Source organism: Engraulis encrasicolus, chromosome 1 (assembly GCF_034702125.1).
Source record: "Engraulis encrasicolus isolate BLACKSEA-1 chromosome 1, IST_EnEncr_1.0, whole genome shotgun sequence".
Classification (NCBI taxonomy): domain Eukaryota; kingdom Metazoa; phylum Chordata; class Actinopteri; order Clupeiformes; family Engraulidae; genus Engraulis; species Engraulis encrasicolus.
Genome location: NC_085857.1, coordinates 56,983,361 through 57,008,108, shown reverse-complemented (window position 1 = coordinate 57,008,108; position 24,748 = coordinate 56,983,361). Strand labels below are relative to the sequence as shown.

Sequence of the window (24,748 nt, the reverse complement as noted above, 5' to 3'; positions counted from 1 at the left end):
CACAAGTGTAGGACGCAAGGTCGCATATTGGAATGCACTCGTGGGCAAACTCAGGCCTAGGGGCTACACTACGTGACCAGCTTTCCCTTGAACAGGGTTCTTGCAAACTTAAGATTAACGGAGTTCATAGGCTACATCTTAAAACATTTCATTACAATGAAGGAATGGCATAGCTTACACTTACACTACTTCTTACTGACACGGGAAAGTTGTCTGTGGCATCTTACCCTTCGGTCAATATAAACCCAAAGTGGCCCTTCGGCCAAAATATTGCCAACCACCCCTGGTCTACAGGATACGCCTTTGCAGGGTATGGAGAGAGGTACAATTTCAATTTCCTTGTATGGCCTGTGCATATCGAGAAACTGACTTGACCTTTGATATATTAATACGCATATCCTGATTCTTGATCAAGATCTCTATAGACCAAGGGGTCTGTTATACATGATGTGCATTTGCTTTAAATTTATTTTATTTAAATTGTATTACATTTGATATCCAGACATTTCAGCAGATGACAGCAGTAATCACAACAGACACATTTGTGGTAAAATATTTTATATTTAAAAGGAGTCAGAACAAACAAATAGAGACAGCAATAAAGTTTTTTTGTTTTGTTTGTTTTGCTTTTAGCCAGATCAACTGCCTACAGCAATATGCATGACATAATTAATGATATTTGTAAACAAATCAACCTGTTTCAGTGAAAATGTAACAAACAACAACAACAACTAAAGGCCATTTCTAGCTTATAGTATACTGTATATTTATAGCATAACTGCTAATCTATAGTGTAAATGTTCAACTAAAGGCCACATCGTTTCCCATAACAAATGGTATAATACAGTACAGTACAGTACAGTAAAGTAAAGTAACTATATCCAAAATATTCTATGGACAAAAAAACATTGAATAAGAGTCTGAGGAATATAAACGTCAAGAATAAGACCTTTAATAGAAAACAAGTTGTTTTCCATGACAGGTAGGCCTACTACATGTCCATATAGTAACTGTATGAATTCTGGGGAGAATACATATTTAACGTCTATGAAAAAGAACATGTTCAGAATAAGATGGTCGAGAACAATATCATTTCTGAGGTAGGTGCTTGTTTTGTTTTTGAAACATGTACGGTAAACACACAAACACACACACACACACACACACACACACACACACACACACACACACACACACACACACACACACACACACACACACACACACACACACACACACACACACACACACAGATGAATAACAATCACCTGGTCTGCTTGAGTCAGTGGATTTCAAGGTAATTTTCTGTATACTCTAAAACCCACTGAAAGGGTCAAAACATGAACACATTAATCCACAAAAGAAGGAAAGTGCAGAGCCTGCCCTGATGAAGGCCAATATGGCCACAATGTGTATAGTAGTCCCATGTGTTTTAAAACAGGTTTACAGTGTTATATTACAGGCCTTTTAGTATTTTTTTTATTTCAAATCTCAGAGCGCCTCTAGTCTTTCCGTCTGTTAGGATTTTGACTTCACCCGGTACAGATGAGCACCAGCGTAACATTACGTCGCATTGTATGACCAGTCTCCTGAACATTATTCTATTGTGTGGTATTATCAGCTGGGTCTCCTGAACACTATAAGCCCTTTTGTGGCTTCTAATGAAACATTGATATTGTAAAAATCTTAAATCTCAAAGTTTAACGTCTGTTTAAATGTTCGAGGATATTCGGCAGATTTCCCCAGAACTTTCTCAACATTCTTCAGTTCTGTTAGTTCTAGAACATGCTGCTGGCTGCCTAACCTCTTGGCTTCTCTCGGGCCTGCTCTGCAAAGTCTATTCAGGTGTTCAGGAACTCTGGGCAGAACTTTCCAGAATATTTACCTAAGACTTCTAGAACATGCTATGGAGTTATGTCTAGTGTCTTCCTCAATTCTGTTCTGCAAAGTCTACTCCAATGTTCTGGACCTTTGGTCAGTTCTAGAACCCTCCTGCTGCGTTCCGGAAGCCTCCTGTTGGTCCTGTTGAGCTGGGCCAGTCTTGGCTCCGTGGTGTCGCTGGAGGTGGTTCTTGAGGCTGACGTTGTGGTTGAAGCTCCTCTCACACTGCGGGCACTTGAAGGGTCTCTCTCCCGTGTGCATGCGCATGTGTGACTTCAGGTGGCCGTCTTGGTTGAACGAGCGATCGCACACTTTACACGTGAACGGCTTCTTTCCAGTGTGAACCAGCTTGTGTCTTTTTAGGTGATGCAAGTCACTAAATACCTTATCGCAGACCTCACAAATGTACCTGCCATGCGTCCAGTGTGTTTTCCTGTGAGCACTCCGGCTCTCGCGGGTACGGAATCGCTCAGGGCATTCTGAGCAGTAGAATTTCAGTTTCTCTCCCTGATGAGTCTCCTCGTGCTGAAGCTTCTCCTGAACGTACCTGGAAGACACAAGTGGAATAGAATAGAGTAGAGTTGGGTAGAATAGAGTAGAGTACAGTACAGAACAGTAGAGTAGAGTAGAGTAGGAGTAAAGCAGAGTAGAGTAGAGTAGAATAGAGTCATAGTAGATTAGAGTAGAGTTGAGTACAGTAGAATCGAGTAGAACAGAGTAGCGTAGAGAAGAGTGGAGTGGAGTAGCATAGAGTGGAGTGGAGTAGTAGATTAGAGTAGTGTACAGAAGAGTAGCGAGCAGAGCAGAGTAGACTAGTAGAGTAGAATAGATTATCGTAGGATATACAGTTGTGCTCATATGTTTACATACCCCAGCAGAATAAACACTTTCTTCGCGATTTCTCACAAAATATGAAGGATTACACAAAACCTTTTTTTTCACTCATTGCTAGTGACTAGCTTAAGATATTTATTAGCAATATTCTGTGTTTACTCTTTCAAAAGCATGATCACAACCCAAACTACCCAAATGACCCTGTTCAAAAGTTTACATACCCTAGTTTCTAATGCTGAATATGGCCCTGTTTAACATCAGGGACCACTCTAAATTGTTTGTGGTAGTTGATGACAAAACAGCACATTCTTCCTGGCAGNATGGTTGTTTCCTATAATACTTTTGCTGAATATGGCCCTGTTTAACATCAGGGACCGCTCTAAATTGTTTGTGGTAGTTGTGGATAAGGCTCTTAATGTTCTCAGATGACAAAACAGCACATTCTTCCTGGCAGAATGGTTGTTTCCTATAATACTTTTGGGTGTCTTGCTGGAACCTCACATTTGAGGTTTCCCCTGAATGGCTCAATGATGTTGAGATCAGGAGAGTGAGACGGTCGCTCAAAAACTTCATTTTATTCTTTCTGAAGCTAGTGACGGGTTGATATGGCTTTCTGTGTTGAAATATTGTCATGTTGGCATGTCCAAACAATGGACCATGTGCAGTTTCAAGGCTGATGTGTGTCAAGTTTCCTCCAGTATTTTTCACAGGGCAATGTATTCATCATTCTGCGAGTATGGATCAAAATAATGCTTTTGTAACTCAAATGTCCCCATGAAATCAGTGGTCCATGACCATGTTTCACAGAAGGGTATGGTGTAACTTTCATCATAGGCTCCATTGACTGTTCTCCAAATGGTACTGTTAATAGTGGCCTAAAAAAGTTCCATATTGATCTCATTTTTCCAAATGACTTTGTCACAGGCATTTTGATGCTTCTCACTGTGCTATTTGGTGTATCATATGCAAAATAACATGTTTGCATTTTTGTGGTAATGGCTTTCTCCTGGCAACCCCCAACAGCCCATCTTTCCTCAAGTGCCTCTTTCCTGTACAGTTTAAAACATTTTTTCATGTTGTCCTATATTTCACCTGAAGTTATTTTTTGGTTGTCCTATGCCTCCTGAACAATTTCCCTTGCAATGATCATTGCAATGCAATGATTCCCTTGCCCATTGGCTTGATTCCAACCAAACTCCTCATATTGCATTTCTGAATTGAAATTCCAACGGTGCCAACATGACAATATTTCGACACAGAAAGCCAAATCAACCCGTCATTAGCTTCAGAAAGAATAAAATGAAGGTTTTTGAGCGACCATCTCACTCCCCTGATCTCAACATCATTGAGCCACTCAGGGGAAACCTCAAATGTGAGGTTCCAGCAAGACACCCAAAGATATTATAGGAAACAACCATTCTGCCAGGAAGAATGTGCTGTTTTGTCATCTGAGAACATTAAGAGCCTTATCCACAACTACCACAAACAATTTAGAGCGGTCCCTGATGTTAAACAGGGCCATATTCAGCATCAGAAACTAGGGTATGTAAACTTTTGAACAGGGTCATATGGGTAGTTTGGGTTGTGATCATGCTTTTGAAAGAGTAAACACAGAATATTGCTAATAAATATCTTAAGCCAGTCACTAGCCATGAGTGAAACATTTTTTTTTTGTGTAATCCTTCATATTTTGTGAGAAATCGCAGAGAAAGCGTTTATTCTGCTGGGGTATGTAAACATATGAGCACAACTGTAATTGATTAGAGTAGAATCGAGTACAGTAGAGATGAGTAGAGTTGAGTAGTAGATTAGAGTTGACTACAGTAGTGTACAGTAGAGTAGAGAGATAGATGAGCACACATTAGCAGAGCAGAAGACTAAAGCCATGTGTACACCAAGAGTGACCTACACTACCTGAGTACTACAGTTAGGGCCATAAATATTTGGACATCTGCACAATTTTCATGTTTTTGGTGCTGTACACCATCCCAATGGATTTGAAATGAAACAAACGAGATGTACATTAACAGCAGACTTTCAGCTTTAATATGGTGGTGTTTGCGTCCAAATCGAGTGAACTGTGAAGGAATTATGACATTTTCTATCAGTGCCACCCCATTTTTAAGGGACCAAAAGTAATTGGACAGTCTAGTATTTATACATCAAACTTTCAATTTGTAATTATTTGGTTGCAAATAGTTTCCAGTCAGTTACAGCCTGTAATTTGCAATCCATAGACATCAATAGACACTGGGTTTTATCCCTGGTGATGCTACGGTGAGCTCTCTATTGCAACAGTCTTCAGTTCCTGCTTATTCTTAGGGTATTTCCCTTCAGTTTTGCCTCCAGCAAGTGAAATGCTTTGCTCAACCGTACTTAGGTGAGGTGATTGACTGGGCCATTGAATAATATTCCACTTTTTGGGGGTAGAAATGGCTAGTGGATTTCAGATGAAGCTTTGGGTCATTGTCCATCTGCAATGTGAAGCATTGTCCAATGAGTTCAGAACCATTAGGTTTAATATGACGTGATAATATAGCCTGAAAATCTTCTGAATTCATCCTGCGGCTTTTGTCGGTAGTCCTCATCATCAATAAATTCAAGGGGATAATTGTATTGACAGATATGCATGTCCACACCATGACACTACCACCACCATGATTCACTGATTGGGTGGTATGCTTTGAATCATGAGCAGTTCCTTCCCTTCTCTATACTCATTTCTTCCCATTACCCTTGTACAAGATGATTTTGTCTCCTCTGTCCATAGGATGTAGCTCAAGATCTATACAGTCTTTTTAAGACATTGTTTGGCAAAGCCAAATCTGGTATTGCTATTTCTGATGCAATCAATAATTTACATCTTTTAGTGAACCCTCTGTATTTCCTATGGTGAAGTGTTCCTCAATGTTCTTGATCTTTCTCTTGATTGTTGCCTTGGACATGTCTCCACCGTTCACCTGGGCACTGTTCTACATCTGGCCAACTGTTGGAAGATGGGTTTTTGTTCACCAGATACAGAATATTGTCTGTCATCCACAGCATTTGTCTTCCATGTCTGCCGGGTAATTTGGTGTTGCTCTGGTATTTCTTTTTTCCAACATTCTGAACTCTTGAATTAATCATATTCAATGTTTCCCCATCTCTCAAATGGGTTTGTTTTGATTTTTTTCCACCTTATGATGGCTTGCATCACTGATGGTGACAGATGGACTTTGGTTCTCATGGATATTCCGTAAAAATATATGGAAATGCAAATGGAACACTTCAAATGAACTCTAAGACCTTGTATTGACATCTTGGTGATGGTGTAGTATGGGAATAACACACATCTGACTAGAAAATAGCTGAAAAGCCTACTGTCCAATTACTTTTGATCCCTTGAAAAGTGGGCAACACACACAAAAAACATTGCTATTTCATTCCCGTTTATGCGATATGGATTTTAACACCCTCACATTAACGCTGAGAGTCTACAGTTAATGCACAGCTTGTTTGTTTTATTTCAAATCCATTGTGGTGGGGTATAGGGTGGAAAAGGATGATAATTGTGTTGCTGTCCAAATATTTCTGGCCCTAACTGTATGTGTACACCTACGCTACCTGAACAAGGGAAGTCATTATTTCTCTATGGAGGGTAAAGCCAAGGGTACATCAAGAGCGATGTACGCTACCCTGGGTGGCTGAAATCATTCCCAAGCAGCAAAACACGTTTTCTGAACCAATTGACACGTTTTTTAACGGTGTCATTTAGGTGTTGAATAAAACCAACGTGTCAAACACGTTTGTGGAACGTTTTCTTTGACACGTTTGCAAAAACACCTTTTAAAAGCGTTCAATACACGTTTAGGTTTAGTGTCAAATGACACGTGAAAATACCAACGCATCTGACACGAAATCTGAACGTACAAATTTGGTGTCAAAAGACACGTTTCTTAAAACACTGATCTGACACCAAATTCGAACATGCAGTTTTGGTGTCAAAAGAGACGTTTTTTAAAACACTGATCTGACACGAAATCTGAAAGTACAGATTTGGTGTCAAAAGACACGTTTTTAAAACACTGATCTGACACGAAATCTGAACGTACAAATTTGGTGTCAAAAGACACGTTTCTTAAAACACTGATCTAGCACTGAAGAAGTTGTTTTTGTCTGAACTGGATGCAGCTGTGCAGCTCGCGCTTGGCCGGTTGCTAGGCGACCGCTCTGATTAACTGAAAATTCACTTCTTTTGCCTGACCTGACAGACCTTCACCCTCTTGATTTCACCGTAAACTTTTACTATTTTATCCTTCATCTTTCATATTTTCACCTTCTTTGACTTTACCCGCATCCTCTTTACTACCAACTATCAACCCTCCTTTTGACAATTTCTCTTTCTGGATCTACAACGTGAAACTTCAAACGTGAAACTCCGGTGAGTTGTCATTAGCATTTCGCTAATAACATTTACTCATTAGAAACAATGGGGGCTTTTAGACTGTAATGAAACGTGGTTTCCATACTTCTAGTCTACCGTTACGAACATTGTATTGTTCTATAGACTAGTATTTAAGATTACTACAGGTGCCACCTCTGTATTATTTTATTAATAAGGTGAGAAGACATAGAAGTATGTTGACAAGATTGTGTTTCATATTTCATACACGAGTCCCTTGAACCCAACGGACATTACAGTGAAATCCTCGCGACCAGCAAATCATGATTTTTAGAGTGGGCTCATGCAGCTGCGGCCCATTATGATATTTGTCATGAGCATCACTTGTTGAATAAGTTCTTCTTTTCATGTTTCAGGTGAAGCCAACGCAAGCGTCCTCTTCAACATTGTCAACAGAAAGCCCAGACACAGACTGCACTCCAACCCAAGTGGCAGCTTGTTTTTAAAAAATAAATACATGCATTACACATATGCTTTTCTTCTTTTGCATAACTAGGCTAACTAAGGCTATAATAATAACAGTTGTAATAATGGTAATGGCCTCATAAATGCTATAGGATAAAGCATAGGCCAAATTTTAAGCCCCTAACAGAAAAAGCAAGCCCATATGGCGCTGCGGCAGGTTTTATTTTTGGTGTCAAAAATAGGTGTTGAACACGTAATAAAACCCAAATGTACACCTTATTTGTACGTCCGTGGACGTGTTTTTCCGAACGTGTTGTTTGACACCATTTTGAAACGTTTAGAGAACGTGTTGGACACCAAAAAATAACCCTTTCAGAACGTGCTGAGCACGTAATCGGGAACCTACAAATTAACCATATCTGAACGCAATTCTGAACCTATTCTGAACCAATTCTGAACGTGTCACATACCAAAAATAAACGTTAAAAAAACGTGTTGGGCACGTTAATTTGCTGCTTGGGTTATTTCTCTATGGAGGGTCGGCAAATAAGGCCGGGAGCAGAGTGACTTGAGAGACCAGAGCCTAATTTCAGTGATTTAAGTCAAGCTAATATAATGGTAATGAGCTATAATGCGGTTCGGCAAAAAAAAACAAAAAAAATGTATGTTCATATCTCTGAATGTCCCAGGCTGACAAGTCAGAGCCGTTATGTGATAAGCTAAATCAAACAGGTCAATGTCACATCTAGAGCAAATAAGGAGAATTCATGGTGAAACGCCTTCAGCGTCCTCGGCTTCTTAGCGTATGTACTTTCTGGTGTATATGCAGTTTAAAGAAGCAGAGATTTACCCTGTGTCTCATTCCACACACTTGTGTCAGTGCACTGACGGTTAGTTAGTGCATAGTGCACACAGTGCACTGAGGTCTTCAGTGCATAGTGTCATGGAAAAGTTTGAGCACTATGCACACTATGCACTCACTGGAAGTGTCTGAGCAAAGCATTAGCTCTCCAAAATATCAGTTGGCTACTGTTTACATTGCACAGCATCTCGAGCCTTTATTTACATTTGCTTCACCCCGAAGGACAACTATCACATATACAATACTTGGCTTGGCCTGAAAAGGTTGGTGTCTCAGCAACATTTGAATTAGGAGACTGTTGACCAACTGTTCTACTGAACTGAACGCCAAGTTTCCTCCACAACATGGCGGCCGTTTAGTGCGTGCAGTTTCCATCGTTCAAGCACTGCGTTTTTCGCCATTGTTTGGGGATCCTCCGGGCGCTTTCAGTGCACTGACTCAACCGAAATTTTCAGCGTGAGCGCCTCAGGCACTGAAACACAGTTCCCGAAGTGCACAAGTGCGTGGATTGAGACGCAGGGACAGTTTCTCTAGTCAGGCCACGGCCTCCAAGTGATGCAACACATTCAGCATTGCTTGTACCCAGGCCACGAGCAATATACATATACACTCACCGGCCACTTCATTAGGAACACCTCTCTAGTGCTGGGTTGGACTCCCTTTTGCCTTCAGAACTGCCTGCAACAATACTTGGGTAGGCTGTGGCATTCCAACAAAGGTAAATTGGTACTAATTGACCCAAATTGTAATAAAGAAAATATCTTTATGCCATTATATCCCCAGCCTGAAAAGTTGATGTAAGGCAGGGTTGACCCATGTTTTCATGTTGTTGACGCCAAATTCTGACCATTCCACCTGAGTGTTGCAGTTGTTATCAAGACTCATCAGACCAGGCAACATTTTTCCGATCTTCTAGTGTCGTTAATGGTGAGCCTGTTCAAATTGTTGCCTCATTCTCCTGTTCGTAGCTGACAGAAGTGGCACCAAATGGTAGCCCATTTGCCTCAAGATTTGATGTCCTGTGTAATCAGGGATTCTCTTATGCATACTTCAGTTGTAATTAGTGGTTATTGGACTTAATGTTGCCTTTGTATCAGCTCAAATCAGTCTGGTCATTTTCCTCTGACCTCTACCATCAACAAGGCATTTTTGCCCACAGAATCGCTGCTCACTGCAATTTTTTTTTCTTTTTTGTACCATTCTTTGTAAACCCTTGAGATGGTTGCGTGTGAATATCCCAGTAGATCAGTATTTTCTGAAATACTTAAATCAAGCCCTTTCTGCTTGACAGCCATACTATGTTCAAAGTAATTTAAATAACCTTTCTTGCCCATTATGATGCTCGGTTTGAACTGCATCAGATCATCTCAACCATGTCTACATGCAAAAATGCATTGACTTGCCACCATGTGATCGGCTGATCAGAAATGTGCCTCAATGAGCAGTTGTAACAGGTGTTCCTAATGTAGGGGCCGGTGAGTGTAGTTTATGAGCTCCGGAAAAATCAGGACCTCCACCCACTTTGAGGGGAACCAATCCACTTTGAACAGCTCCAATGGCCCTGGTTAGAGGCGTGTTCAAGGCAGTGACATGGTTTAAGTGGCACAGCCCTTTCTGGCCTCGACCAGTAGCAAACTGAGGGAGGAAGGTCAACCATGCCATTTGGGAAACGATAATTGTTATGCAAGTGTGTGTGTGTGTGTGTGTGTGTGTGTGTGTGTGTTTTACCTGAACTGCTTGAAGCAAAACTTGCACTGCGGGCGTTTGTGGTGGAATTGGGCGATGTGTAGGCGGAGACCCTGGAAATAAAGTAACACACACACACGCACAAAGACATACACACACCAAATATATTTGTTTGTTCACATTTATGGCCAAATATGCAACTGTAGCTATTTCATGGCCAGCACAGGTAATAAAATTCACTTTACATTAAAATTAACAATGATATAAATAATTGAATAAATACATTAAATAAGTTTAGTCACATCAATACATTTTAAAAAGTTCAAAACCTTTAAAGGTGGGATCTTATTAAAAGACCAAAAATAGTGTCTTCTTTAAAAAACTGTTGTCTTCTCCTTTTAAGAGCAGGGCAAGATAGAATATGCTTAATTGACAAGAGATGTCCACAAAAATCACAGAGGGGAGGTTCACTTCCACTTAGCAAAAAACACGTGTGAGTCTGGAGTGGCCAATTCTACACCTTGTGTAGACAACTTGATCATGTCTGCATGAGAATGACTGAGTTACATGCCAGATTTTATCTTCATATTAACATGGAAAATAAAATACTTTTTGTATAAAGCATTAATACTAAGACAGTCAAAAAAATATGAGGCGCACACAAGGCTTGCAAGTTCAAAATGTGTAATGTGGCCGACAAATTACAAACAAAGTCATCGGAAAATAGCTGGAGATCATAAAATATGAACAAATATCTATTGATAAAACATTATTAATTATTATAACACTACTCAAGTGTTTAAAAGCCTATTATACTTCATATTATACATTAAATAATTTGTGCAGATCCGAGAAACTCGAGTCAACTGTGTTTCCCACTGACACCCAAAAATCAGCAATGGTTTGGCCCTAAGTAATGTGTTAAAAATCACGTGATGTTACATCCTCTTTGGAGGGAAATTTGAAGACCTAGTGGAAAGTTTTGAGTTCACCTCTTCAATATTTTCATCAAGGCTGCATTAAGTCCTTGAGGGGGTTAATTGTCTGTCAACTGCGTTATTAACATATACATAATGAACCTGAAATATAAACTACATTTACAAAAAATACAGATGAAGCTTATAAAAATATTAATTGTTTAAGGTCTTGTGGTGAAAGTTCTATGGCCTGTAGTTAGCAGTAGCACAATACTCAATAAAATGGCTGAAATGTCTATTGTGTTACTGTCAACTGTGTTATCCAGGAGGAGCATTTTTCACTTTTTTTGACATTTTTCTAAACACACAAACTCACCTGTGCATTCAGCACTGCTTTACCGCATATTCCGCATGTTGTTGATTTGGCTTTGTGGAGGCAGACATGCGGCTTGTCCGGTTGACTCCGGAACATTTTACCGCAGTCGCTGCACAGCTCACGCGGTTGTTCCTCTTCATCGTCATCATCATCATCCTCGTACTCCTCGGAGCAGGAGGAGGGGCGGTCCAACTGAGGCAACACTCCGTCCTCAGGCATCCAGTCCTCATCGCTCTCCTCCTCCTTCTTCCTTTTGGCGTTTCCATGATATCCTTTCTCCTCCTCCTTCTCCTCCTCCTCTTCCTCCTCCTCATCATACTCTTCCTCACTGCTCATTCTTCTCATCCTCCTGTTCCTCTGGCTGCGTTTTGGCTTTCCCTCCTTCTCCTCTCCTCTCTCCTCTTGCTGTATTCCTCTCTCCTGCTCATCATTGCCATTCTGCTGTTCATTCACCTCCTCGTCTCTCTCCTCCTGCTTCCCCATCTCCTCTTTCTCCTGCTGCCCTCCATGTCTTTGCACCTCCCCTCTACTCTCCTCCTCAGCTTCTTCATCCTCATCCTCCCAATCTCCATGACTTTGCTCCTGTAGAAGTTGTTCCTCCAGAAGTACTAGGGGGTGCAGTCGCCTCCTCTTGCCCGCCCCGCGCTGCTCCTCTCTGGGCACCTCCTCCTCCTCATCCTCTTCCTCTCCCTCAGGGCTGTTTAAAAGTGGTGCCACCAGGGTGTCTACACAGGTTTGACCAAGTGAAAATTACAACATTTTTCATCAAGACTTTTCAATGTCATTTTCACCAAAAAAAAAACAAAACAAAAAAACAAATCTGAAAGCGGCACAATGTAGGATTACGTAGTTTGCGAGGTGCCCGTGGCATGCCTGTCTCAAAATCTACACCGTCATGAAAAAATGCTGTCTAACTAAGCTCACTGTGAGAATGTTATAATCAGAGGATGGAAGGAGTTGATAGAACAAAAGTGAATATGTATCTAGCGGTATGTAAAGCAATTGTTTCGTTTGAGAAGCGTTTCCCACGACACTCGACTGGGTCGCGCTCTCATTTGGGGTTCCCTGACAGCGGGCCGTGAAAGTGGTTGCGAGAGTCATCGTTCACTTACTATTGACTCAAATAAGCACCGGCTGACTCAGGACAGTGACTAATTAACCTTTTAATCCTACATAGTGCTTCTTTAATATCATATATGCGGAAATAAAGCAACAACAAAAAACACGACAGCGCCTGTGTGTTTACGGCAACGGTGGCACATTAGCATTGTACCACTTTAGAACTCTGGTTTCACCTGGGCAACCATGTAGAACTTACGAACTCTGGTGTCACCTGGGCAACCATGTAGAACTTACGAACTCTTGTGTCACCTGGGCAACCATATCCTTTAGGTTCCTCTTCCTGCTCCTCTTTAATATCCTCTTCTGTCTGGACTGACGTCTCCTTGGAGACCTGCATGACAACAAAAGTTTATTTTATTTTATTTTGTTCCATATTTTATTGTGTTTTCCAAGGTACAGGGAAGTGGAGACAAAACAGTCAGTAAGAACAGAACTATGAAGGTTACATACAGGCAGTTTATCACATGCAATAGGACATATACAATCATAACAGTACGTTTGGCCACTTGACTGAAGAATAATAAAGCCATTTCAAGCATTGTTCTATGCCACGTATACACCAAATGCAACTTGAGTGACTCCGGCTATTTGTATTGAATCGCTGGCGACTAAAGAGACAAAAGCGATTTGGGGATTTGTGCGACAATTTCTAGTTGAACTTCAGCGAATATTATGCTAATGAGCTAAGATGTGGTTCTGCGACAGCTGCCGCAGCCATTGGGAATGTCGGAATGCTTGCATTCTGCTTTTAACGGGCATAATCTGTCGCTTCTATCGCTCGTATCACTCTTGCTGCACAGTCAGTGATTGTCTGAAGCTTAATCTAGTCGCCACGGAGATGTTCGCCAGGTAAAAAGATTTTTTTTTTCGTTAACATGGGCTATTATTTGTTCCATCCTATAGATTTCTACCACCATGTCTGTAGACACTGTGGTGGGAAGGTTTACTGGCCACCAACAGAATGTTGAGCACAAAAAGGGTTTTGCACGCACGCACGCACGCACACGCACACACACACACACACACACACACCTGTTGGCTGTCTTCAGTATGGCTTGCCCACTTCTTAATGTTTTGACACGTCCTGCATTGTTGGGTCACATGAAACACTCGCCCATTAATCCACGACCACACACTACATGACTCCACACCACACCCAGAACACCTAGAGAGAGAGAGAGAGAGAGAGAGAAAGAAAGAGAACATGAGTGAGCAACATTGCAACATTTAAGCAAAACTTACGGTACTTAGGTCTCACTAGTAAATACTAGTTTATTACTTTGTAAATATTAATGAAAAGATCAAATTTGGCAATAGGCAGCACAAGGTTCTTTCCATTCAATATTTCTCCAACGTGACGACAGAAGTTTCAATATCTCGCAAAAGTGCACTTGAATGGCCATTTCCTCGTTTGCAATTGGGATGTTGAATGGGACACAGTTGTTGTGGCTAGGCTAACAGAGGGGGTAACTTTATTGTTCTCTCCACGGAGGCACGGGGGTCGTCTACGAATCATGAGGCCACAAGCAAAATGCCGGCAGTGTGTGTGTCTGCGCGCGCGCACCTGCGTGTTGGTCACCATCAGTGTGTGTGTGTGTTGGTCACCATCAGTGTGTGCGTGTGTTGCTCACCATCAGTATGTGTGTCAGATAGTGTTCATACCATCAGTGTCTGTGTCTGTGTGTGTGATTGTGTGTGTGTGTGTGTGGGTCACCTGTCAAACAGCTGCAGCAGACAGGACACTTGCACCAGCACCTCCGTCGTGACGCCAGTCCTGCGCACACACACACACACACATTAGATAACGCACACACAAACACTACATTAATTTCATTACACCTACACACACACACATTGCATTAATTACACACACACACACAGACAGACACAGTCACTAAAAGGAACACTAATACACATACACACTCCAAGCTTAAAGGAAGACCTTGCGTCTCAGAGTCATTTATAAATAAATAATATATAAATAATACAGGAAAAGACAGCAGTTAGGCCAAATAACGTGTGTGTGTGTGTATGTGTGAAGAGAGACACTTACTTCTCAGATCTGACAGGTGACGTATCCCTGTGGTCTAGAAAACAGAAGCACACACACACACACACACACACACACACACACACACACTTCAATACAGTGAACACGATACAGTTGTATAACATCATCTAGTTAAGACAAATCATTGTGTGCATGTTAGCACAGAACTCGACAGGGGGGACAAAGGGGCCAGTTGTCCTGGTCCCAGGAAGGGGAGGGGGCCCAGAATTGGTCTCTCTTTACATTTTATGTATTGGATGGGGGAGGAGGTTCAGATTAATTCGTCCCAGGAACTGGTGTTCATTGAAAGAAGCTAGCAGCAGCCTTATTCTACAGTGGCGCCTATCTATTTACGCTGCCTCGGCGAAATAGCATACCTTAATTTTCCCTACATGGAGGTTTCAATAACTTTCCGATATACGGATTGATAATTGTATATTATGCAAGGTAATTTTTGTCCGCAACGAACTGTGTTTGAGGGTGCGCACAAAAAATGACCATGTGTGGCAGTGCAAGAAATCGCTCTCTCCAGCTTATGGGGTACTGATGTTCTGTAACAAACCACTTGTCTCAGACAAAGTCGTCAGTGTGTGTGGGTGTGGGTGTGTGTGTACATACTATTGGGTTCTGTTTTGGTTTTGGTGTGTGTGTGTGTGTGTGTGTGTGTGTGTGTGTGTGTGTGTGTGTGTGTGTGTGTGTGTGTGTGTGTGTGTGTGTGTGTGTGTGTGTGTGTGTGTGTGTGTGTGTGTACTATCTGCTTCTGTTGGTTCTGTTTTGGTTTCTGTGTGCTGGTTTGTCTCTGTTCGCTCCATTCCGTTGCCGTGGGACACCAGGGGCTCTGCAACGTTCCGATGCACTGGAACAGAAAACACACACACTGCGTCTTACACACACCATTATCATAGGGAACATATACTATACACACACACAGTCACTGACCCAGAAACATTGTGTGTGTGTGTGTGCATGTGTGCATGTGTGTGTGCATGTGTGTGTGTGTGTGTGTGTCTGTGTGTCTGTGTGTGTCTGTGTGTGTGCGATGTGTTTACCTACGTATTTGTGTTTACGATGATAATAATGATGTGTATTGCGGGGCAAACTCACCTGCAGCGACAAGATTAAGCAACAGAGAATCGCTGGACTCTGCAGCAAGAGTGATAGAAGCGACAGAATATGTCCGCTGAAAGCAGAATGCAAGCATTCCAACATTCCCATTGGCTATGTGGCTGTCCCCGAACCGCATCATAGCTAATTTGCATAATATTCGCTGGAGCTCAATTACAAACTGTCACCCAAGTCGTCAGAATCACTTTTGTCTCTTCTCTCGCCAGCGACTCAATACAAAGTCAATTCATTCCATCGTTATAATCGCTCATGTCGCGCTTGGTCTATTCGTAACTTTAGACACGTTTGTGTGTGTGTGTGTGTGTGTGTGTGTGTGTGTGTGTGTGTGTGTGTGTGTGTGTGTGTGTGTGTGTGTGTGTGTTAGTGTGTTGTTTACCTGCGTGTGCGTGTTCCCGATGCTTGGTGTTCCACACACCTCCGATGGCCGCACAGTCAGTGATCTCCTCCACTAGACACACACACACACACAGACACAGACACAGACACACACACACACACACACACACACACACACACACACACACACACACACAGACACAGACACAGACACACACACACACACACGTTGCAATTGTACATACACACGCTAAGACATTTACCCAAAGTGACTTAGTCAGTTTGTCAATTACATTATTTAGAAAAGTGACTTACCGTAGTTATTAAAGGGTGTAGAGATGTTAAGATGTACTGTAAGTACAGTTATTATTTATTTTCAGTACAGTTGTTTATTTTCAGCACTGGGTATTGGTTACAGTCCTTGGAGCATTGTGGGGTTAGGGGCCTTGCTATTTAGGTATAGGGTATTGGTTACAGTCCCTGGAGCAGTGTGGCTTTAGATCCCGTGCTCAAGGGCACCTCAGCCATGGAGGAAGTAAGGCATTTTACAGGGTATTGGTCCCTGGAGCAGTGTGGCGTTAGGTATCCTGACTCCAATACTATACACCTGTGTGGCGTGTGTATATGTGTGCCAGTGTGTGTGTGTGTGTGTGTGTGTGTGCGTGTGCATGTGTGTGAGAGAAGGTCCTCACCTGTTAGCAGCAGACTCGGGGGACTCTCAGCAGGGGTTGGCATGGCAACAGGAGAGGACGGGCCATCACCCAACACCTAGAACATCACAGAGCATCACAGAACACAGAACATCTAGAGAACATCACAGAACAGCTACAGAACATCACAGAACATCATCCAACACCTAGAACATCACAGAACATCATCCAACATCTAAAACACCATAGAACAGCACAGAACATCACAGAACACCTAGAACACCACAGGACATCACAGAACATAATACAACACCAGTCAAAACAAGACCAGATAACATCAAAACACATCAGACAAACTGCTAAAAGATCAGAGAAGAATCAGTCACAGCTAGAAAATCTGAAAGCACTGAAGGGCGTGGAGAGAGGAAAAGACACAAAATATATAAAGAAGCAAAGCAAAGTAAACCACAAATCACTCAGATTCTGCCAAGGAAGCTGTTTGATAGAACATTTGACTATGATACACCCAATTTTTATCTTACAGTTTTACTCAATTGGTTTTGTGCATCTCTCAAATCTCTCTCACAATTTGCAAACACTGTGGATGACCTGCAAAACCGAGTCTCTTGGTCAAAATCCTTAGTTTGTCTCTCAAAAGCAAGTTTTTGTGTCAAGGAACGTGTCAGTGAAAATAGAAGAAATAGAAAATAGAAAATATAGCCAACTCTGGTTGAGGTATCGCCCCTCTTTTCTTGTCTTGCAGGCCCAGAGCTGTTTAACTTGTAGCGACTTCACTTCGGCATCATCACAGTAGCAGAATATGAGATGCTAGATTCTAGTTGTGGAAAGAAGTCCTGACTTATTTCCTGAGGGCCAGCCAGTTACATTTAGACTGCACCGTTAACTCCTCCTTGGTGACTTTTTTTAAACCCTCCAAAATATTCTAGACAGTGACAGCGAATGGATAATTTGCCCTTTTGTCCTTTTTCATATGAAGTGGCGAACGTGAGGCATGACTTGACTGTCTTGTGTTTTTTCATGCTGTGCTTTTTCATAACTATTTCAATTTTGAGGTGTCAAGTACTGTTCAATTATGCAGCTTGCTGTTGCCAAAATCCTATTGCATAGCACTAGAACGCACGGGTATGTCACACGCAACCGCTGCAAAGCAGTTGCTGTTCATCGTTATATTGTTTTAATTTTATGTTTGATGAAGCCTAAACACAACACGTTGGGTATGCAAATACCCATTTGACACACAATTTATTTGTCAATACACATAATTTTGCCAATACTTTAGAGACCCCCCAACATTTCCCAGAACATATATTCGGGGGTTCTCGTGTCTTTTTCAGGGGGTCTCGGATCCCCCGAGTTCCCCTTAACTCGAACCATGGCATCACCACCAGCATTTAATCACTTGTTCTTTAGGTAATTTCCAACAACTTCACAAAGTTTCATCCAAATCCGTTCGTAGGTTTTTGGGTTATCCTGCTGACAGACAGACAAACAAACAGACGGAAAGGCAGACAAACAAACAAACAGCTAAACCAACACGACTGAAAACACAACTTGGCGGAAGTAAATATTTTACTCACTTGTGAAAACTCTTTAGTCTCTGTGGTGGAGACATCTGAAGGTGGACCAGACCCAGAAACACTCCCCTAAAATTCACAAATTAACAACAATATTCAGACTTGAGATTAGGCTGCAAGATTATGGAAATATAGAGATATAGATAATCATGATTATGTTGATCAAAATTGAAATCACTATTATTAAATCATGATTATTAAACAGTAAACAACTGACTACATTTTTTTGCAGAATGTTATTTAAAATCACAAAATGATATATAACCAAAAATGCATTAAGCTTATATAAGGGATGAACAAAATAAAACTGAATTGTAATAATAAGTATGTAAAAGGCAATAGCATGAAGCTTAGGAGGGCCTACATATTTCACTGAACACCATTAATATCCAGGTTACAGTAAAAATGTATTGCAACGCAGACAACACTCATTCCAAACACACTCTTTAATCTATCTTTGGAGAGATGAAAGGTGCACTGTGTATGACGGTGGCCAAAGTAGGTATTGCAACGAAGCTGCTCTTTGAAAATGTACTGCCTGTTGCTGAATTTGATGTTTTCATGAATATTTCATAAATATGTGTGCGGAGACAACTCACTGCTTGTTTCCAGAGAAGAGGTCGTGCTCCAGTAGCTGGTTGCCTGGTGTGTGTCTGCTGGGTGGAGGATGTAGAGTGAGGACTGGACAGGACTAGTCTTGGTTCACTGGTGGATCTGGCAACGTCACTGGCTGGGGTCTCCTAGGCAGGCAGGGGGAAAAAAGGGGTAATAGCGTCATTTAACGTGATTGAAATGTAATGAGTCAATATTGTGGATGTCAGGAGGAACTGCATAGGCCTACTGCAGAGCTGGGGAGCATAGTAGAGTAGTATTTATTGATCCCAGGGGGAAATTAAGGTGTCAAGTAGCATACATGCAGTACATACAAAATACAGAAGACATTACACACAAGACATTACACACATCATTACACATACAGTATATTAACAATTTCTCACTCCTATATTCAACCCTAGGCACCTCTCCCTCTCTCTCTCTCCCTCTCTCTCTCACACACAAAATTATGTTGAGTCTTCCCCATCGCTACTGAGGCGTGGGCCAGAGAGGAGGATGAAGGAGGAGGAACAGAGGGAATGAGAGGGGATAGCAATTTGAAAAAGATTAGTCAGATAAGGGGGTGCAGTATTGTGGATGGCCTTGATGGTGTGGAGTGACGGGTTAAAGAGATGGACTTTAAATCGGGTTGTGGGTTCGAATAAAACCCTTCCACTCCCACTTCCTACCACACGCCATGGTCAGGTACCATTGAGTACCCCACACTGCTCCAGACTGTAACCAATAAGCTTACCCCACTGAACTGGTGTCAAGCGCCCCACAGCTTTCCGCAGCTACCCGCAGCTACTCTGGACTTTACGGTCCCATTCACTTCAATTCATTTTTTCGCAGCCAGAACAGGTTTTACAGATTTCGGACTGTGCCGACGCCGCTGGTGTCGTGCGAGGAAAACAACAATTGTGTCGGACGCTACACCTGGTCATGGAACGACATGCGTAACAAGAATGATCATAACTTGTGTCATTTCGAAGATAATTAAAGAAAACCATTTTCACAATGGGACTTCTCATAGACCTGTTTTTGCATGTCTCTCATCTCTTTGCATGTTGACTGTGCAATCACCGTGACAAGTTAACAAGGTGCACGGCGCACAGCTGTATGCGTCCAAAAAAGAAGAATAACATTTCACGATGTACATCTGGAAATAATTCACATCAAAGTGAAGTGTTATTACATAGGGCACCATGGTAATCAATATGTGTGTAAGAACATGTGAAAAAAATAAATCGGTCAGTTTGTCAAAGAAGACACAAAAGATATGCACCACAATGCACAGTATGCACCACACCGTGCTTTTCAATTATATAAAGAACAAATACTGACGGCACGAATGTTTCTTCCCTCAATAATCCCACGTCACATATCAATCAAGCAACTGAGCTAATGTGGCCACAAAGGGGCGGTATTGTACGCTACGCTGACACATTCGAAGTCCTCAGATACAGATAGCCTAGGCCTACAGTCATGAATTACCTGACAAATTGCTGCTAGGCTATTGCAGTGGGAGCGCTACACTAAAGAACTGTGTCCCATATCTGCCCCTTTCATATTCATACATTGACAATTGAATTGACAAATGAAATACTAATATTTTACTGCGTCTTTTACAGGTGCCCGTATTCTTCAAGTCTGTCGTTACAGCGCAACGACGGTCAGCGCAGATGTGGCGATGTGAACACTCTTGCATTACACCTTTTGCATGTTGTACATGTCTCCAATCTATATATGATTGACTGGTGCCATCTGCTGGCCTCATAAGGCTGCAGCGTAAAGCTCGAAGGAGAACGTGAAATGATGTCGCCCCTAGGCCTACAGATAGGCCTAATCATAGTTGTGGCCGAAGTATTTCTGTTGCATGTGATATTTTTGTGAATGACTATTATTGTAATTTCAGCAACATTCATTATTACTATTACGAGGAGTATTATGTAGCCTAGGTGGTCCTATGACTTAGTTTTGATTGAAATGTGCCGTGCGCTTGAGAAGCAGCAATATGTGCCCCCCTATCTGTCCTGCATGTCATTCAGGGACACTGTGTGGTTCGCACTGCGTGTTATTGTGGTGAGATGTGTTCAAATTCGGAGGAGGACTAAAGCATTTTTTGTGTTCTTGGTGTGTTACACGGTAATAGCCTACAGGTTGCGTATTACCGTAAGTAAAGTTTACTGTGAAAAACTACAACATGAAAAGCGCTGCCGTGTCGTTGTATGTGTAGTTGGAAGATATAGGATGTCATGTCAGGGTAGTTGCACGGTGAACATAGGCAAAGTTGGAGAGATTGAAACGATGAGTGAATGGCAAAGGCCATTGCGATGAGAATGTCTTTGATTATCTTCGACCTGATGCGGGAAATGCCATTCTTGATCAGCAAGCCGTTTAATGGTCATGTTTAGCATCCGAGACAATTGTTGTTTTCCTCGCACAGCAACAGCTGCGTGGGCACCGCCCGTTTGTCTGTAGGCAACCTGTTATCGCTCCAAAAAATGGATTGAGTGAATGGGAGGGTGTAGGCTAATAGGCCTACCATGTGGGCACAGATCTACATAAATCAAGTAGGTAGCAGGCTTCACTCGGGTTTCTTGATAACTTTTAAGGATGCTGTCCCAAATGAATACTTAGAATAAAAAAAAAGGGGGGCGCACCTTGCATCAAATTGATGCAAGGTGCGCCCCCCTTTTCTTTGATTCACAGATCTACATAAACCATATGCTATTGAATGTATTCTCCCAGCATAATTACGTCCTTGCTTCCTGAAGTGGGCCTAGGCATATGAAGTGATGGGGTGCACAACGAAGAGATGTGTGGTCAAACACCATGAAGCGCATAGCTTGGATGCAGCCATGCCTGCCATTCTGCATATTGTGGGTTCAAGGCCCCTTAATATTCAATTTGAATAGGCCTACACGTGTAGGCTGTGTTACCTCACCCCTGATATGGGCCTACATTATTAGGCTTATTCAGCTCGCTGAATAGGTGCCTTCAGTATTTCTTCAGCGTATCATTCAGGGGCATGTCATTGCACACCGTGTATCTGCATATCCACAGTGTCTGTCTGCTTAGAGAAATGAGGCATTTTCCTTTTGCACTAGGCTACATGTGTGGTACGAAGTTCCTTACTTTAATCATGCCACGATGTTCCTTCAATATGTAGGCCTACATTGTTCTGGTCGTGCACATTGTTGCCTAACCATGAAATTGTGACGGCACAGTCAACATGCAAAAAGATTGGAGACATGTACAACATGCAAAAGGTGTAATGCAAGAGTGTTCACATCGCCACATCTGCGCTGACCGTCGTTGCGCTGTAACGACAGACTTGAAGAATACGGGCACCTGTAAAAGACGCAGTAAAATATTAGTATTTCATTTGTCAATGTATGAATATGAAAGGGGCAGATATGGGACACAGTTCTTTAGTGTAGCGCTCCCACTGCAATAGCCTAGCAGCAATTTGTCAGGTAATTCATGACTGTAGGCCTATCTGTATCTGAGGACTTCGAATGTGTCAGCGTAGCGTACAATACCGCCCCTTTGTGGCCATATTAGCTCAGTTGCTTGATTGATATGTGACGTGGGATTATTGAGGGCAGAGCCATCTAATAACAGAGTTGCGCAAACCGGGGACCAGGAAGTCGGTTGGTGATGTGATTCGCGTTGATTAAAATGTTTCTTAACAGTAAACTTCTGTTCTTGGAAACTAACACAGAACCATCACATACCAAACAAAGATTAAGTACAAACAAATTACATGACCTTTACCACATTTTCTGTGTTATACCGCCACCTCCTGGAACTAAGTAACTTCTAATAGAACTAAAGTCAATGGGGATTTCCATGTTAATTCTCCGTGAGGCTCCATGAGAGCCGCCATTGCTGTGGAAAGATTGGTCCATAGAGGTCTATGGGAGTGGCGTAACTCTGATATTAGATGGCTCTGATTGGGGGAAGAAACATTCGTGCCGTCAGTATTTGTTCTTTATATAATTGAAAAGCACGGTGTGGTGCATACTGTGCATTGTGGTGCATATCTTTTGTGTCTTCTTTGACAAACTGACCGATTTATTTTTTTCACATGTTCTTACACACATATTGATTACCATGGTGCCCTAACACTTCACTTTGATGTGAATTATTTCCAGATGTACATCGTGAAATGTTATTCTTCTTTTTTGGACGCATACAGCTGTGCGCCGTGCACCTTGTTAACTTGTCACGGTGATTGCACAGTCAACATGCAAAGAGATGAGAGACATGCAAAAACAGGTCTATGAGAAGTCCCATTGTGAAAATGGTTTTCTTTAATTATCTTCGAAATGACACAAGTTATGATCATTCTTGTTACGCATGTCGTTCCATGACCAGGTGTAGCGTCCGACACAATTGTTGTTTTCCTCGCACGACACCAGCGGCGTCGGCACAGTCCGAAATCTGTAAAACCTGTTCTGGCTGCGAAAAAATGAATTGAAGTGAATGGGACCGTAAAGTCCAGAGTAGCTGCGGGTAGCTGCGGAAAGCTGTGGGGCGCTTGACACCAGTCCCCACTGACTTGTTAGTATACAAGTCAGTGGCTTACCCGAAATTAACTGCCAGTCGCTCTGGAGTGGACAAAAGGCGTCAGCTAAGTGCAATGTAGCCCAATGTAATGTGACAGGAATGGGGTTTGATATGTCTTAGAAAAGGCACAAAAGCATAGGGTATTATTCTACAATTTAAAAAGGTTCGGGTATGAAATGCTGCAATGTACGAACGATCATGTAGGCCTACTTAGATCACAAAGCACATTACCTCCACTTTGTCTGCAGCTGGAGGCTTCGCCTTCGGGACAGCGCTCGCCTTCAGATGTCGGCATTTGATGCCCTTTTCTGTGAAATCGTCATCATCGAAATGTTCGCTGCACACACGATGGTCTTTTTCTCGAAGCGTTTTGAGAGTAGTTCGGGGATCTAGTTGTAGGACAGCCAACCACAGCGGTAACGTCAACCGGTTGCGATACGGGAGGCGATGGAAACTCAAACAAAGATATCGCCTCATTACGTTACCGCAATTCGGAAAGCAACAAACTCTCATTTTTGCAAGACCTGTAATTCCTTGTCGTCAAGAAAGTTTGTCTTCAAGTAGGCTAAGAGACCACGAACTGTGTGGTTGAGTGCGCTGTCCGCCCATAGAAAGTAGCAGGCTGCTCGGCAAAATTTGTGGGTAAACGTTTACACTTCAGTTTTTAGTCCGACGGCGGGATTGTGTCACGCATAGAGGGAATGATTTTCTTGATGACTTCGGTTATTGCAAGCAGGTTGTGTCATGTGTAGTGCAGCCTACTCTGTTTACACAGAAATTACACGAGTTCTACAAAAACATCCGCCAAAAAACAGACGGGCCAGCGACACTGAGCACTTTCAAAATAAAAGTATTTCTAAATGCCTTATTTTCGTTACCTGACTCAGAGAACTTAGAACACACGAGCAGTCATTTTACAGTTTTTCTCGATTGCTTACACACATTTTTCGGAATCAGTTCTCGAATTCTCAAAACTCTACACACAAATCTCCAAACCTCACACACAACGGGCAAAACTCCTCACTACCTCTGAAAAATGCACGTCTTGTCTCAAAACAATGTACTCTCTTCTAAAAAGGTCATTTTGTTCTCAAATGACACACAAGCAGTCATTTTAATACACTCTTATGTGAACCATTGAACACTAATATGCTCAATATGCACACCTGTAGTAAAATACTGAAATATTGTTTTTAGACTCGGAGTACACATATTTTACACATTTTTCTGACATTTAAAAAATTCCACTAATTTATTGTAAAATATTGGGTAACCACATGGAAGTGATGTCTTCTATAA

The 24,748-nt window shown here is 42.0% G+C and overlaps 2 protein-coding genes and 2 long non-coding RNA genes across 4 annotated transcripts; 1 reads left to right on the top strand and 3 right to left on the bottom strand.

Moving 5' to 3' along the window:
- Positions 1 to 514: 514 nt before the first annotated feature.
- On the bottom strand, positions 515 to 13,677 carry LOC134455745 (zinc finger protein 572-like). The gene is made up of 6 exons (XM_063207001.1): positions 13,557 to 13,677; positions 12,774 to 12,855; positions 12,721 to 12,735; positions 11,403 to 12,127; positions 10,152 to 10,222; positions 515 to 2,428 (listed from the first exon to the last, which is right to left on the bottom strand). The coding sequence occupies exons 4-6, from the start codon at positions 11,883 to 11,885 to the stop codon at positions 1,951 to 1,953; spliced, it is 1,032 nt and encodes a 343-aa protein (XP_063063071.1). The 5' UTR covers positions 11,886 to 12,127; positions 12,721 to 12,735; positions 12,774 to 12,855; positions 13,557 to 13,677; the 3' UTR covers positions 515 to 1,950.
- Positions 6,416 to 7,864, top strand: LOC134455855 (uncharacterized). The gene is made up of 2 exons (XR_010036178.1): positions 6,416 to 7,135; positions 7,513 to 7,864. It is a non-coding gene; the product is annotated as an uncharacterized LOC134455855 (long non-coding RNA).
- Positions 13,678 to 14,235: 558 nt separating the features above from the next.
- On the bottom strand, positions 14,236 to 15,427 carry LOC134455890 (uncharacterized). Its single transcript, XR_010036187.1, has 3 exons — positions 15,326 to 15,427; positions 14,578 to 14,611; positions 14,236 to 14,298 (listed from the first exon to the last, which is right to left on the bottom strand). It is a non-coding gene; the product is annotated as an uncharacterized LOC134455890 (long non-coding RNA).
- Positions 15,428 to 15,637: 210 nt separating this feature from the next.
- On the bottom strand, positions 15,638 to 24,202 carry LOC134458562 (uncharacterized). The gene is made up of 6 exons (XM_063210964.1): positions 23,681 to 24,202; positions 18,880 to 19,020; positions 18,284 to 18,349; positions 16,728 to 16,803; positions 16,076 to 16,147; positions 15,638 to 15,678 (listed from the first exon to the last, which is right to left on the bottom strand). Exons 1-6 carry the CDS (start codon positions 23,960 to 23,962, stop codon positions 15,638 to 15,640), a joined length of 678 nt encoding a protein of 225 aa, XP_063067034.1. The 5' UTR covers positions 23,963 to 24,202.
- Positions 24,203 to 24,748: the final 546 nt, after the last annotated feature.

Coding starts and splice junctions, on each gene's coding strand:
- LOC134458562 (XM_063210964.1), bottom strand. CDS start 23,962: ATGAGAGTTTGTTGCTTTCCGAATTGCGGTAACGTAATGAGGCGATAT. Junction 16,148..16,727: donor CCCGAGTCTGCTGCTAACAG/GTGAGGACCTTC, acceptor GTGTGTGTCTAG/TGGAGGAGATCACTGACTGT. Junction 15,679..16,075: donor TCGGGAACACGCACACGCAG/GTAAACAACACA, acceptor TTGTCGCTGCAG/GTGAGTTTGCCCCGCAATAC.
- LOC134455745 (XM_063207001.1), bottom strand. CDS start 11,885: ATGGGGAAGCAGGAGGAGAGAGACGAGGAGGTGAATGAACAGCAGAAT. Junction 10,223..11,402: donor AAGCAGTGCTGAATGCACAG/GTGAGTTTGTGT, acceptor CTTTATTTCCAG/GGTCTCCGCCTACACATCGC. Junction 2,429..10,151: donor TTTTGCTTCAAGCAGTTCAG/GTAAAACACACA, acceptor TGTGTCTTCCAG/GTACGTTCAGGAGAAGCTTC.